The sequence below is a fragment of the Ciconia boyciana genome, chromosome 2, assembly GCF_034638445.1.
Source record: "Ciconia boyciana chromosome 2, ASM3463844v1, whole genome shotgun sequence".
Lineage (NCBI taxonomy): Eukaryota > Metazoa > Chordata > Aves > Ciconiiformes > Ciconiidae > Ciconia > Ciconia boyciana.
In genome coordinates, this window is record NC_132935.1 from 31860444 (window position 1) to 31874016 (window position 13573).

Below are 13573 nucleotides of genomic sequence, written 5' to 3' on the forward strand. Positions count from 1 at the left end.
TATACGGTAAATTTGAGAGGTCATTTGATTGTGTAAGGCAACATAGCAAGTGACAGAACTGTGTCTACAATTTATGCTATAATTTGGATTGTACTTATGGTTGCGTCTTACCTTGTGCTTGAACCTAACAGAAGACAGAAAGATCCCGTAATTCTGAGCAAAGTCAGTGCCTGTGTCAAATTCAGTATTTCATCAAGACTTTTTTTTTTTCCTTGGTTTTCTTTGGCTTTGATTTCTATTTCAGCTAAAAGATATGTTTCCGGGCTTTCGGTTGGCCCTTCCGCCAAAGCGCTGGTTCAAGGATAATTATAATCCTGACTTCTTGGAAGATCGACAGTTGGGACTACAAGCATTCCTCCAGAACCTAGTAGCTCACAAAGATATTGCTAACTGGTATGTGATTAAACTTTGCATGTGGATTTGGATTTTTTTTGTGTCCAAACTCCTCATATAGGCTCCTAGACTCTAGCAGTATATCTTTTGAGCAACATAGTAAGGAATTTCATTAACATTCAGTTGTGCATTTGGTCATTATGTGAATTATTTAGTGTCCTGTTAAATTAATCCCATCTTAACCTAAGCAAAAAAGGGGAATTGCAGTGTTTTGAATTGTACATGGTTAACTACTAACTAAAAGCTGTAATACTTAAAATGTTAGACTAATCCCACGTTTACTCGTAAAACATTACTTCTGTGTGCTGAATGCAGAACTGATATATTGTTAATTTATACTGAGATTAATGTTAGGCTTTCATAATGGAAAGTACCTACACTATTATGCAATTAGTTCTTAAAATGTGTACTAAACTAAAGGTTTTTAATTTACATTATAGTAATAGAAATACCTTTATAAATTGTTTTACATAAGTAAATGTAAACCACAAATCAAAAAAGGCTTAAGAAGAGTCTGAAAAACATAATGTGTTTAAGCAGCAAAGTGCAGAAGTCTCTTTGAATGGTATCTTTTTTCATACAAAGTGGAAGATTTTTCCAAAGTTGGAAGATGAATAGAACATAATTCTGGCAAATGAAATGTAAAATCATTTTAATATAGGCCAAAAGAGAATTTTAGTAAGCAAGTTGCTAGAGGCAGAGCATCTAGTTCCAAAAACTTTCCAACACCAGAAACAAAAAAGTTGTGAGGTTGCCGTACCAGAGACTTTGAGGAATGAGTCTGAGGAACTGTCTTCATCTGAAACTTAATTAAAAATGAAAAGTAATAAATTCTTTAGAGCAAACAGCATTCCCTCAAGAATTTTAAAGGAACTAAAATGTAAAATTGCTGAGCTGTGGTGTGAGACCATCTAATGCTCGTATCTACTTTACTTTTTAGTAGAATGGCTATTACTACGTTTGGCACATTTTTGTAAGGCATTTGACTGCTGAGTCTGGCAACTGAAGATTAGTAAGTAAGTCTGACTTACGGTACTGCTTGTAATAAAAAACCCAAAGTGGTAAGCAGGTAAACAAAAATAATACTTGGAAAAGTAATAATGTCTTTTGCAGAGGGAAATCTATCTTACACATAGTCATGAGGGAGCTCGTATAGAATGGTTGAAAGGCAAGGGTGAAAGGATTGATGGAAGTTTAGGGATATTACGTATGGAATGCTGGATCACAGTTATGGACACTGATGTTCAGAATATCTGGAAATTATCTGGAAAAGGGAATGAACAATGAGTATTGTATCATGAAGTACTGTAGAAGGATCCTGAGGCACTGAGTTACTAATATTAAACTTCACGTCATGAAGTGCAAAATGACAGTAAGTACATAGATACAGAATCATAAACTCAATTTTTTTTTTTCCAACCTGGAAAGTAACTATTGGTATTGATACAGTGTTCTACATCAGTATTCAGCAGTAGTCAAAAAGTTGCATAAAAATTGCTGAAGAGGAACTTGAAAGGGGGAAAAAAAAGTTATTGCTGTGGGAATCTGAATTGCACTTCCACATAGTCCAGTGCTAAAACGCAGCATTCAGTTTCAAAAGAGGGTCAGCTAGAAGTACAGTGAAGGCTAGCAAGAACAAACTTCCCTGCAAAGAGTACTGTTCTCTTTAGTCTGTCTTGGGAAAGGGCTGGCTAAACAGAGCATATGAAATCATCAAGGGGATAGGGAAGGTGAGTAAAGAATGTTAGTATTTTGGATGATTCATAGTCATCTCTCAATATGTCGTGCTGAGTTGTGAAACTTTGTTGTGAGATGTCAGAGACAGAAAGCTTAAATTATTTCAAAAAGAAATTGGGATCAACCTGTGTGTTTCTCTGTCAGTGGCTATTAAACATGATTATATGGGTGAAATATGTGGCTGAGAAGTTTAAGAACTTCCTGATCATTAAATTACACAATAATAGGTGTGCCAAAAAAAAAGGAATTATTCTCTAAATGTCACTTATGTTACGCTGCTGGAGATGGACTAGTGAGCTGGATGGACTTTTAGTCTGCTTGAATATATCTGAAAGCTTTATGCTTCATGTTATTGCAGCTAGGTTGGTTTTTCAGCTAGCTTGTTTGTATCTTGACGATGGTCCATATTGGACAAAATAGTGTTTGTCATAATTTAAGGCAAAAAAACCCAAAACATAACTTTTAGACTGCATCGCTTATCAGATACAAAATGGAATTTAAATGTTTGTGGAATCAGTTTATATTTTGGTTAATGAACAGATAGTTAACTGAAATGTGGTTTTGAGGAAGACTCTGATCTTGGCTGTGTAAGGCTCGTCATGAAGATTAAGTTTTTTAATAAACATTATAACCTGTTGGTACAGCTTATGTTGTAATGTTTGGATCTGTGGAAGGTCTGAATTCCTCACAAAGTGATTAAAACGAGGGAGATTTGATCTAACTTTTTTTTTTACTCATCAAAGTTAACTATTCATGGAAATTAATATTTGCACCTCACATGAGCAGTGGTGAGCATCTGACCCTGCTTCTTCATTAAAAGTTCACCATTTACTTCTACAGTTTTGCAAATAGGTCAAACTGCTTGGGTTGCACCAAAACCAAATGAGCCTTTTCTCTTTGTAGAGAAGTCTCTTTCATTTCCCTTTATGCACTGTGCATTATCATTGAGACATATCGACAGTGGGAAATACTTGCCCTTCAGGGATAGGAGACCTCATTTGGTATACCTATTTTTTAATAAAACCAGATTCACAAAGTAGTTTAAAGATAAAATGTAGGATGGTATGTAGGTGACTAAATTTAGAGTCTGCATTTTATGGATTTCTTCTCATGTTTTGCCTTGTATTGAAGATTCAGTGAAAGATCAAATTGAAATCCACCCACAGAGTTTCATGTGTTCAAGAAAATTTCATATAACCCACAAATTGTGAGAAAGAAGTTTAACCTGCTAAACAGAAGTGTCATTTGGCTTTATATAGATGACAGGGCTCTCCTCTGCCTCCACTCTGTATAAGAAGAAGGTTGAAAAGGAGGAACTCAGCTGTTGAGTCTTGTCAGGGATCCCATGAACAGCACTGCCCCTTGCAGCCCTTATTAATGCTGGTGTACACTGGCATTGCTGCCTCTCTTGAGAAGGATGTCAGCTAGCATAGGAGCAAAGAAAGAAGCCATGTACAGCAATCTCTGTTACATGATGTAGTAGATTCATATGATACTTTTAAGGCAGATACTTTTAAGGCGAGCACTCCTATTTGTTAAATGAAAGGAAGAGGTGTTAACACATGGAGGGGAGAGCAGTGTCAAAGCAGGCTCTCAGAGTAAAGCTAGGCTGCAAATGAATGTTTATGCCATCAGGTGCATATTTTAGTTAAAGAAAGGATATTTTCAGTGACCTGTGGCTTTAAGTTTCTTGCCTTCCTTATGTAAAATAATGAATCTAAAGCTTTCCATTTCAAGAAGTTTTGAAAACTATAGGGAAAAGACACAGTTTTCTGCCAGCAGCTGTAGGGAAAACAAAAAAAATAGGTTTGACCTGATGTAAGCAGATGATATATGTAGATTGGATATTTTTGCACACTTATTTTTCTGGGTATTTCCTTTTTCACTCACAAGCATTACTGCATGTTATGCCATTTTAATGTTACCCTTTAATAACACAATAAAATTACTAGCAAAATGTAGAAAGTAAATACTTTTAAAATATGTGTGAACTGAGCTATGTGAATAAGGATGAAGATACTGAAGAAAAATGGTGAGCAGAAGCGTTTCCATGTAATGAATTCTTCTGCATTAGGCATATGTGAGTTCATTCAGCATGACTTTCATCTTTATGAAAAGAACAATTCAACCATTAAAAAATGGACTTGAGCATCATGTTGGAAAAGGGTCACTTCAAACAAATTAAAATATTTGGAGAGGAAAAAAACAACCCTGTTCTTCTCCTTGAAAATGTACTTTATATGCCTAAATAACTTCTCATTTGGTTTGAGGTTATGTTTTCTAATAATTTAACTAGTGACCTGGTATAATCTATCATTTTTTTGTGCTAATTGGAGTGATAGTCTTGGTTTAAGCAGCAGAATTTTTTTATTATTTATTTGAGTATGTGGGAGAAGCTATTTTAATAGTACAGGTTTAGGCTATGGCTTACATTCATCAATCCACGATCTGTGCAAACGAGCGGAGAGAGCTTGAAAAATGAAGGTTTTATCATGTTTGTTACATAGATTCAGTGGGGAAAGGAATGATCATGATTATAGGATAATTTTTTTTCAGGTTGGTGTAAAGGCTGATGAGGTGAAAGTGGATACAAAGGCAAGAATTCTCGCCAAAAAAACCCACCTGTATCTTCACACGTGCAATAAGCACTTCAAAACAGGCTTACAAAAATCCAGCAACAAAATAAAGGTTCAATGTATTTCAGATAAATATTCTTCAAAGCCTTCCTAAAACTAAAAGTGATGGCATAATCAATGATTAGTGTTTGCTGAAAAAACTTCTCTCCCCATTTTGCTTGCTAAACCTGAAGCTGTTTGATTAGATTAGTAGCTGGCTAAAAGAAGCTTCCTTTCTTGTGTTTGTACTTTGTGTCCGCCTTAAATGTGGAGAATGAGCGGAAGGCAGAAAACTACTTCCTTTTGCCCTCGCCTTCCCACAGGACTTAAGTGGGAGGAAGAGATGGGGAATTAGTTTGGATTCACATCTTCCGTTTTTGTGCATTCATTGCAGTGGGAGATAATTTAAAGATTTGTAGTAGTGAGTACAAGCACAGAATTGCTAATAAGTTACTACTTGCTAATTGATTGTGAATACAGTATTGTGATTGGAAGTTATTTATAGATGATTGAATACAACAGAGCAGGAAAGGTGGGTGAAGGCACATGTCTGGAGGTGTTGAAGAGTTCTGTGAAAAGTAATCTAAACTTGGAACATAGAATGAGAAGGATGCTCAAAATACTCTGTAGTAAACTACAGGATTGCACATACTTCCTGCTTCTGGCCTTTGCAAAACAATGCATAGAGGGGAATGACAACTGTTACACAGTTTTACACAATTTTAAGTTGAATGCATTAGTTTGAAATGTGTGTTGAGATGCTATGTAGTATATCATGGCACATTAACCTTATCACTTCTTATTCTTTTATAACTTACCATTCTTTTATATACATATAAAATTATATGCTTTGTGTGTGTATATATATATGTTATATACTGTGTATATGTCCATGGAGTATAATCTTAGCAAAATGGAGACCCGTAAGCATGTTTAGGTACCCATGCTTAGTTCCATTGATATTTTCTGAAGGGATCTGCGTATGGAGTTCAGCACCATACTTTTTCATCTACCTGTTAATATTTATTTTTCACCAGGAGAATTTTTCAAACCTCTTCAATACCAAAAGGATAAACTTGCTTGTCAGCTGTCATGTAGCAACAAATTCTCTGAAGATTTGAAAAATCATGTTCTAAATTGACTTACTCTCTGTTTGAAAACTCTTAACTGTACTTGTGCAAATTTTTAAGTCACATTTTAAATACTGCCCCTGATTAACACATACAACTGAGACTTAATAGTTTAACATTATTTTGAATACTTGGGAATAAATTTGAGGATAGATGTTTGTGTCCCTTAAAGAAATAGTGCCCTTGTGTAATCATATTTAATTATTGTTGCTTTTTTGTACGTCAAGTAATTTGCTCTCTTTTATTTGGTAAAGCCTTGCAGTGAGAGAATTTCTTTGTCTGGATGATCCTCCGGGTCCTTTTGACAGTCTAGAAGAGAGCAGGGTAAGTGCTACGTAGTATGATAAAAAGAGAATGCAAAAGGCAGTAGCTGTTGTTAGGATATTGTAAAATCTGCTGAATGGTAAGGAATGAAACATTTTTATTTCTGTTCTTTCATAAAATTTGCAAATGGATGTATTTCTAAAACTGACACAGTGTGATTTTTGGTGCACACTGATAATCTTTGACTACTGTACTTGATCCCCAAGATATAACCTCTTCCTTTTTCTTTTTATGACCCGTGGATGAAATCTGTTTTTAAGGCAACTACTGAATATAAGGAGAGTTTTTGTAGGTTTACATTCAACACCTTGTCACAATGCGTACACCTTAGACTTCAGGTCTTGCAGTAAAATGTTCTTGCTATGAAATGTAATGAAAGGATTGATTCTGACCACCAAAAATAGCATTCTTGCAGATAACTGAGCAATGTCAAGTAGTCTTGTAAAACAGCAGCCTTTCAACGTGCATGTGAGCACATTGAACAAATAGTACTGTATGCTGCAGCCTGTTTTATTAGAAGTGTGTTTCACTGGCATGCAGGGCTATACCAAGTCTGTCTAGAACAGGTTGTCTTAGTTTTCTTGCTTTGTAGAGTAACAATGTGTTTTGAAATTGCATACGTTGTCACTGCTGCAGAAATTATGAATGTTAAGTGATGCTCCTTCAACTAAATTTATATTTACCAGTTTGTTTTGCATGTAAGTGGGAGTGCCTTGGCTGTTGTTACATTACTATGTACATCTGAAGGATTTGGTATGGTTTTTGTGTTATGAGCTCATATTTGATTTCTATACAATCACTTTTCATCATAGCTATTTAAGTTGATGAAAAGTAATAAATTTCTTAATTAATTATCTGAACAAATAATTCCTGTAATTTTTAAGTGCTGCCTTCATACAGATTGTGATCCTGAATGCAGTGGTGAAGTCTCAGGGTTATTCTTCCACCATAGGATTTTAGGCAAACTCATAAAATAGCTGTGCTGTTGTAGTTTGGGCTATTAACCATTTCTGTAAAGTTGTCAGACACAGCTGTCGTAAAATTCTGGTTTCCAAGGGATACCCCACTTTATTACAGAATGGTTGAGGCTGGAAGGGACCTCTTGAGGTCATCTAGTCCAACTTTCCTGCTCAAGCAGGGTCAGCTACTGCAGATTGCCCAGGACCATGTCCAGTCAGGTTTTGAATAATCTACAGAGGAGACTTCACAACCTCTCTGTGCAACCTGCTCCAGTGTTTGATCACCATCACAGCAAGAAAAGTGTTTTTGTGTGTTCAGGTTGAATTTCCTGGTTTTCAATTTGTGCCCATTGTCTCTTGTCCTGTCAGTGGGCACCACTGAGAAGAGTCTGGCTCCCTCTTCTTCATTCTTCCCATCAGGTATTTATACCCATTGGTAAGATCACCCTGAGCCTTCTCTTCTCCAGACTGAAGAGTCCCAGCTCTCATCCTCTTCTCACATGAAAGATGCTCAAGTCCCTTAATTATCTTTGATTATGATCTTTGAATCATGAGCCCTGGGGTCCTGGTGGACAACAAGCTGGAGATCAGCCAGCTCCCTCAGCACTCATGGGCGCAACCTGTCAGGCCCCATGGACTTATGTATGTCCAGTTTGTTTAAGTGCTCCCTGACCTGGTCCTCCTCCGCTGAGGGTAAGTCTGTCTTGCACTTCCTTGTCTTTCCCTCTGGTTGCAGAGATCTGGGATTCCTGAAGGCTGGTCTTACCAGTCAAGACAAGCAAAGATGGCATCGAGTACCTTAACCTATTCAGTGTCATTTGTCACAAGTTCCCCCACTCCATTCAGCAGTAGGTCCATGGTTTCCCTAGTCTTCCTTTTGCTGATCATGTACTTGTAGAATCCTTTTTTGTTTCCTTTCACATGCCTTGCCAGATTTGGCTCCAGGTTGGCCTTCACTTTCTTAACCCTGTCCCTGCAAGATGAGACAGCAGCCCTATATTCCTCCTGGGTCACCTCTCCATGCTTCCAGTGCTAGTAAACTCCCTTTGTATGTCTGAGTTCAGTTAGGAGTTCCTTTCTCATCCATACAGGCCTCCTGCAACCTTTTCTTGATTTCCTACTTGTCAGAAGGACCTTTGCTTGATTTCCTGCTTGTCAGAGATGGACCTTTCCTGAGCTTGGAGGTGGTAATCCTTGAATATCAACTAGCTCTCCTGGGCTGCTCTTCCCTGCAGGGTGGTTTCCCATGGATTCTTTCTTCCAAGCAGATTTCTGAAGGGATTGAAGTCTGCTCACCCAAAATCCATAGTTGTAGTTCTGCTTTCCTGCTTTTTACCCTGGGTCCTGAACATATCAAAGAGCATCTATTTCCATCCCTCGCTTTTTTTAACAATGCCCAACTACGGGGCAAGCGCTATGGTTCACATACTTATTCCTGGATTTCATTTTTAAAGGTATCTCAAAAATCACTTCTGTTCCACCTTTCTTCTGTTACTGTTGGCATACAAAGCATTGCCAAAAAAACCCACCTTCTATTATTGTTTTCTTGATAATGGAAAATGTGGACATCCTGTATTTGTTTTATGTCCATGCTGCTATTCCAGTTCAATATGGACTTGCCAGAACATATTTATCTTTTTTGGGAGGGGTACAGGTACCTCCCCCACTAGAAATCATTTAGGCCTTACAGAAACTTTATCACAGAAATGTAGACAAAATACTCAGTAAAGCAATCTTTTTTTTTTTCCTCATATCCTTGGTAATTGTTTCCACAGGTCCTTTCCCAGCCATCAGTGTTTCATGATCCACTGAAGAAGGAAGTGAAGCTCTCTTCCAGCTGGCCTAGTTCTGTTGCTCTTTCAGAACTTACAGGGAAAATTGGTCCCACCTGGGTATTAGAACTGTACCAGACTCCAGGTGTCCAGCTCTTCAAGGAGCAAGATATCTCATTACACACAATTCCCTGATAGGTCTTTCTCAGCTTTGGTTCACCTTTCTGCTATTACGGCATCCTTCAGAATATGTTGATGTTTTCTTACTCAGTTGTGAAGAGTGACTTCCTTTCCTTGGGCAGCTGATACACAGGTTGCAGCTAGATATGAGTTTTTCCAAAAGGCTTTTTTCAGTTCTCATATAGAACAATGAAACAGTTCATAACACATGTGGAATACTTTTAGTTATTCTGTGAATAGGGAAATTTGCATGTGCATAAATCTAAAGGTAGAAATAATATAATTTAATTATATTCTTAAGGAAATAATGGCCAATTTTTAGCTAGGGCACAAGCAACTGAACAGTTGCCTGAACAGTTTTACAAAATACACTAGAATTCACTTAATTGGCTTGGATGAAACAGGATGACTGCTTAACTGGAATGATTGCTAAAGCAATCACTAAAAATGCTGTGTGAAGAATGAATTGCATGCCATGTGTTCTCAGCTCTAGTAGATGCAAATAAAGCTGTGGCTTAACTGATGATTGCTCTTCAATGCCTGTCAACCAAGATAAATTTGCTATCTGAGTCAATAAAATAAATTAAAACTCAGTGCAAAAAAAAAAAATGGTTATTGGATTGAAAAACACTGCATTTGTTTGAATTGTATAATTACAGGAAAACTTAACATTTTCAAGAAGTTAAGTCTGCTTCAGTTAAAGCAAAGAACAGTATCTTCTTGATGTTTGTAGCCCACTTTAAAACTTCAGCAAAACAGGGTCTTAACAGCATTGTTCTTAACTGAGCTTATATGAAATGTTTATATTCAGTGGATTCTGTGAATTAGTGGTTAGTTGCATGTAATGTTAAGCCAAGAAAGCCTCCTACGTGGGTTTCTTATTTAGCGAGAACATGTAAATTATTAAATCAGAATTGCACATTACTGTTGGTAGACTTGCTCTTTCCAGTAATAGATCAGCAGGCTCCATGCCAATGGTTCTGTCACTTCCTGCATTCAGTGGATATTGCATTATACGTTGGCTCTTCACATTAAGTTTTGAGATTGCTCACTGTCAAATTCATCAGGGTGTACTATATATGCATGTCATGCTCAGTAGAGTAACACAACATATTTATCATGGTTGAGTAGTTAGTGTTCTTAGCATTTCATTAAACTTTTTCAAAATGTTTTTGTACTGTTCTTCAGACTCTTGTGATTGTCATATTTGTAACAGCTATTTGGTACAGAACTGTACAACTTTGTCTTTATCCTGGGTAATGGAAGAACATGCACTTTATCCAAATATTCCTAGCATCTTGGGAATAATTGGATACTTTGAAATTTACTTCCAAGTCATGTGAAAGCAAAGCTTATATGAGGGGAAAGAGGAGTAGGGAGTTCAGCTGGTGTTCCATATAGGCAAAAAGGTTCAAAATTAGGGACTGCACGTCAAAGGAGAGAAACCTCTTTCTAAAGTCTCTTGTGAGACAAACAAATGATGCAATAAAGTATTTGCATTGCAGTTTAGGATAATAAAGTCATTGTTCAAAGCAAAGTGGCACTGTTTTATTAAGGACAGAACTTTTTTTTTAAGTTTACGTAGCTCTTTATGGTAATCAATACAAAAAAAAGCAGCTACAATTCTGTTACAGGTGGATATTTCTAAAAGAAAAATCAATAAAGCCAGTCCACTGAAGGTAAATGTAAGATATCCTTAAATTTGTCTTTTAGGCTTTCTGTGAAACTCTGGAGGAAACAAATTACCGTCTACAAAAAGAACTGCTTGAAAAACAAAGGGAGGTTGAATCGCTGAAGAAATTGTTAAGTGAAAAGCAACTTCATATAGATGCTATTGAAAGAAGAATTAGGTATGTAGAAATCTTATGGGTTTTACAAGTTTCTTTCCATGAAGGCATTTTCTCTATATAGTCACAAACACCAGCTTCAAATGTATTCTTGGAAACAATTTTCCCAACATAACCACACACAAAGCAATATTTTCAGTAGGCTCTTTCTCATATGCTGGCTAACAAGCTGTTGCTTAGTACAAATGACTGAGAAAGTGTTGTCCCATTTTTTTTTCTTCTAAAGTAACTGGGATTATGTTTCCTAATCCTTTAAGTCCTGTAAAGATAAGGCAAAGACTCTCTTCTGCTTTTGAAATGTTGTATATGTGAAACGCCCTGCTAGAGATGAGAGCAGTGGAAAAATTGCTTTGAGTTATAAAATTCCACCTGTAATCAAAGCTTTGACAGAGCATAGCAATCAAGTGATTATACATCTGTATTAATGTCTTTAACTTTGTTCTGAATTGCCTGGAATGATGCTGCAGATAGTCCATTTAAATCTAAGGAAAAAAAATGGTGGAGTTTTATTATAAAACTTTATGGTGCCTGTCTGCTAAATTTTGTAGCAGGCCCAGGGGTGTTGATGTTGGGCTATTTAGTGTCCCGATACACCTGCTAAGTCAGTCATTGTGGGGTTTCCTTAGCAAAGGAGTAAATTCCCATGGTCCTTTTTAGAAGTTATTTTAATACTGCTTTGGGTTGTTGAGTCTAGCATATCCAGGTTGACTAACAATTCATATCTTTGGATATAAGGTTCAAGTGAACTACATTTGGAAAAGGATTTAAATTGAATTGTTGTGGCTTATTGAAAATTCTGATCTGAATACCATATTCAGTTTGTCACTTACTGTTGAAGGCAAGTAACTACATTTGAAAGATGCTGTCCCTGTTTGACGAGAAAGTTCGGACTACTGCTGGCTTAAACAGTGAAGTAGCCAATAAAAATTAAATAACTTGCATTTGGCTAAAACATCATGATAGGAAATTCTGTGTGACTAAAAATAAAATAAGAAGGCATGAGTAGCAAAAAGGAATTTTATTTTTTAGTGCTTTCCCTGAAAATAGGGGTGTTTTTTTTAAACACACAAACATCCTGCCAGTTTCCCAGACATTTAAAATTATTGAAAGTCAGCCAAGTAGTATCTGAAGTCTTGATGGAAAATAACTCCTGTGTTTTTTAGTTGTCAAACTTACCAAGTAAACCCGTGACCTTGTTTAAGAAATTCAGCTTGTCTGTTGGGAGTTGAACCCAAAAGAAATGGGTCTGCCTTTGGCCTTGTTGAAGTCGAATTTTGATCTGATGGCCCAACAAGAATTAAGCATCTTCTGCCTATACACTCTAACGGCCAGGTACCTGAAATGTGTGTGAGGTAGGAGGGGACAGTTGGACAAGGTGTCAGACTTGTAGGCCTTCACGTATCATGCTGGATTTTGGCCCAAACATAGGCCAATAATCATGTTAAGAATACTGCTGAGGTATTACTTAAAATGTGTGCATTAAAATAAAACTATAGAAACAGTAGTAGAGTAATTTAAAAAGAGGGTGAAATATAGTAGTAACACAAAATTGTTAACAAGCTTTTCTTTCCAATTTAAGTGGCAGCTTTCAACACTAAATTGATATATGTTTTCCACACAGAGTAATACTTTGGAAACAAGTTTTTTTGATAATTTTATATGACCGTATTCCCATTTGTAGTCGGACTGCCAACTCGTGTTGCTGTTAAGAAAAAATTGCTACCTGTCTCTTTATCATTAATAGGAAAATGTATTGCTCAAACTTAATATGTGACTCTAAAGTTATAATGAGAAACTTGGGAAATGGTTGAAGAAATCTTTTTATCATCCTGCCTGTCTTCCTTCTGACTATGTTTTGGTTATAATCCTTCTGCCATTTAGGCAAGATGGGTGTGGCTTAGATCATCTGCTTGTAATTTCTTACCTAAAGTCATAATCACTCCTTGGGGACGTGAATTTTGTAAAGCTACTAAATTGTGATGCAACCAGAGGATTGAATTTAGGAATAAGCAGCTGGAGCAAATAAACTGTTTAAATAGCTATCCAGTGCAAGCCTGCATCTCTGTAGTAATAAAAGAAATGGGGCATGTAGGAGTGAGATTGATAGGTTCCCAGAAACTGCAAAGTTTAAAATGAAACAAACAGCTCTTCAGTGATGGATGTTTGCTGTATGGATTGGTGGTACTCTGTTCTTATTTGTTGTAGGGATTTATCTTTAGGAAAAATGACTCGTCAAATGTCAGGAGAAGAAAGTGAGTGCAGCGGTGAGGTGGAGTCTTCTGCAGTAGAAGCAGACCAGGGTACCCTGGCTGAGGACAGCTGGTAAATACTATTATTTTACTTATATTATATTTTAGGGTTTTTTTAAAGTGTGTTTTTAAATGTTTGGTCTTGCATAAATTCTGAACAGCTGAGGAACTCAACATTTTATTGCACTTCTCTGTAGCTATCCCATGTTTCATAAAGGCCCTCAGGATAGATAATTTTAGATCTGGAATAAGTGGTAAGTTGAACAAGCTTTGTCAATGTTTTGTGGATTGCAGGCATAAAATGACTATGGAGAATCGTATTAGTTTCCATATTAGTTTCCAATCATTTGACAAAGCTTATTGATCT

The 13573-nt window shown here is 36.6% G+C and overlaps 1 protein-coding gene across 7 annotated transcripts in view; it reads left to right on the forward strand.

Annotated features, from left to right (window-relative positions):
- SNX16 (sorting nexin 16) overlaps positions 1–13573 on the forward strand; it is a 29807-nt gene that overhangs the window by 14444 nt on the left and 1790 nt on the right. For 6 of the 7 annotated variants that reach the window (XM_072852286.1, XM_072852284.1, XM_072852282.1 and 3 more), the window contains 4 exons: positions 245–393; positions 6130–6199; positions 10824–10960; positions 13163–13279. In XM_072852286.1, coding sequence (XP_072708387.1) covers positions 245–393; positions 6130–6199; positions 10824–10960; positions 13163–13279 — 473 coding nt within the window. The remainder of the gene's footprint in view (positions 1–244; positions 394–6129; positions 6200–10823; positions 10961–13162; positions 13280–13573) is intronic. The other variant, XR_012040823.1, reaches the window with a different exon arrangement.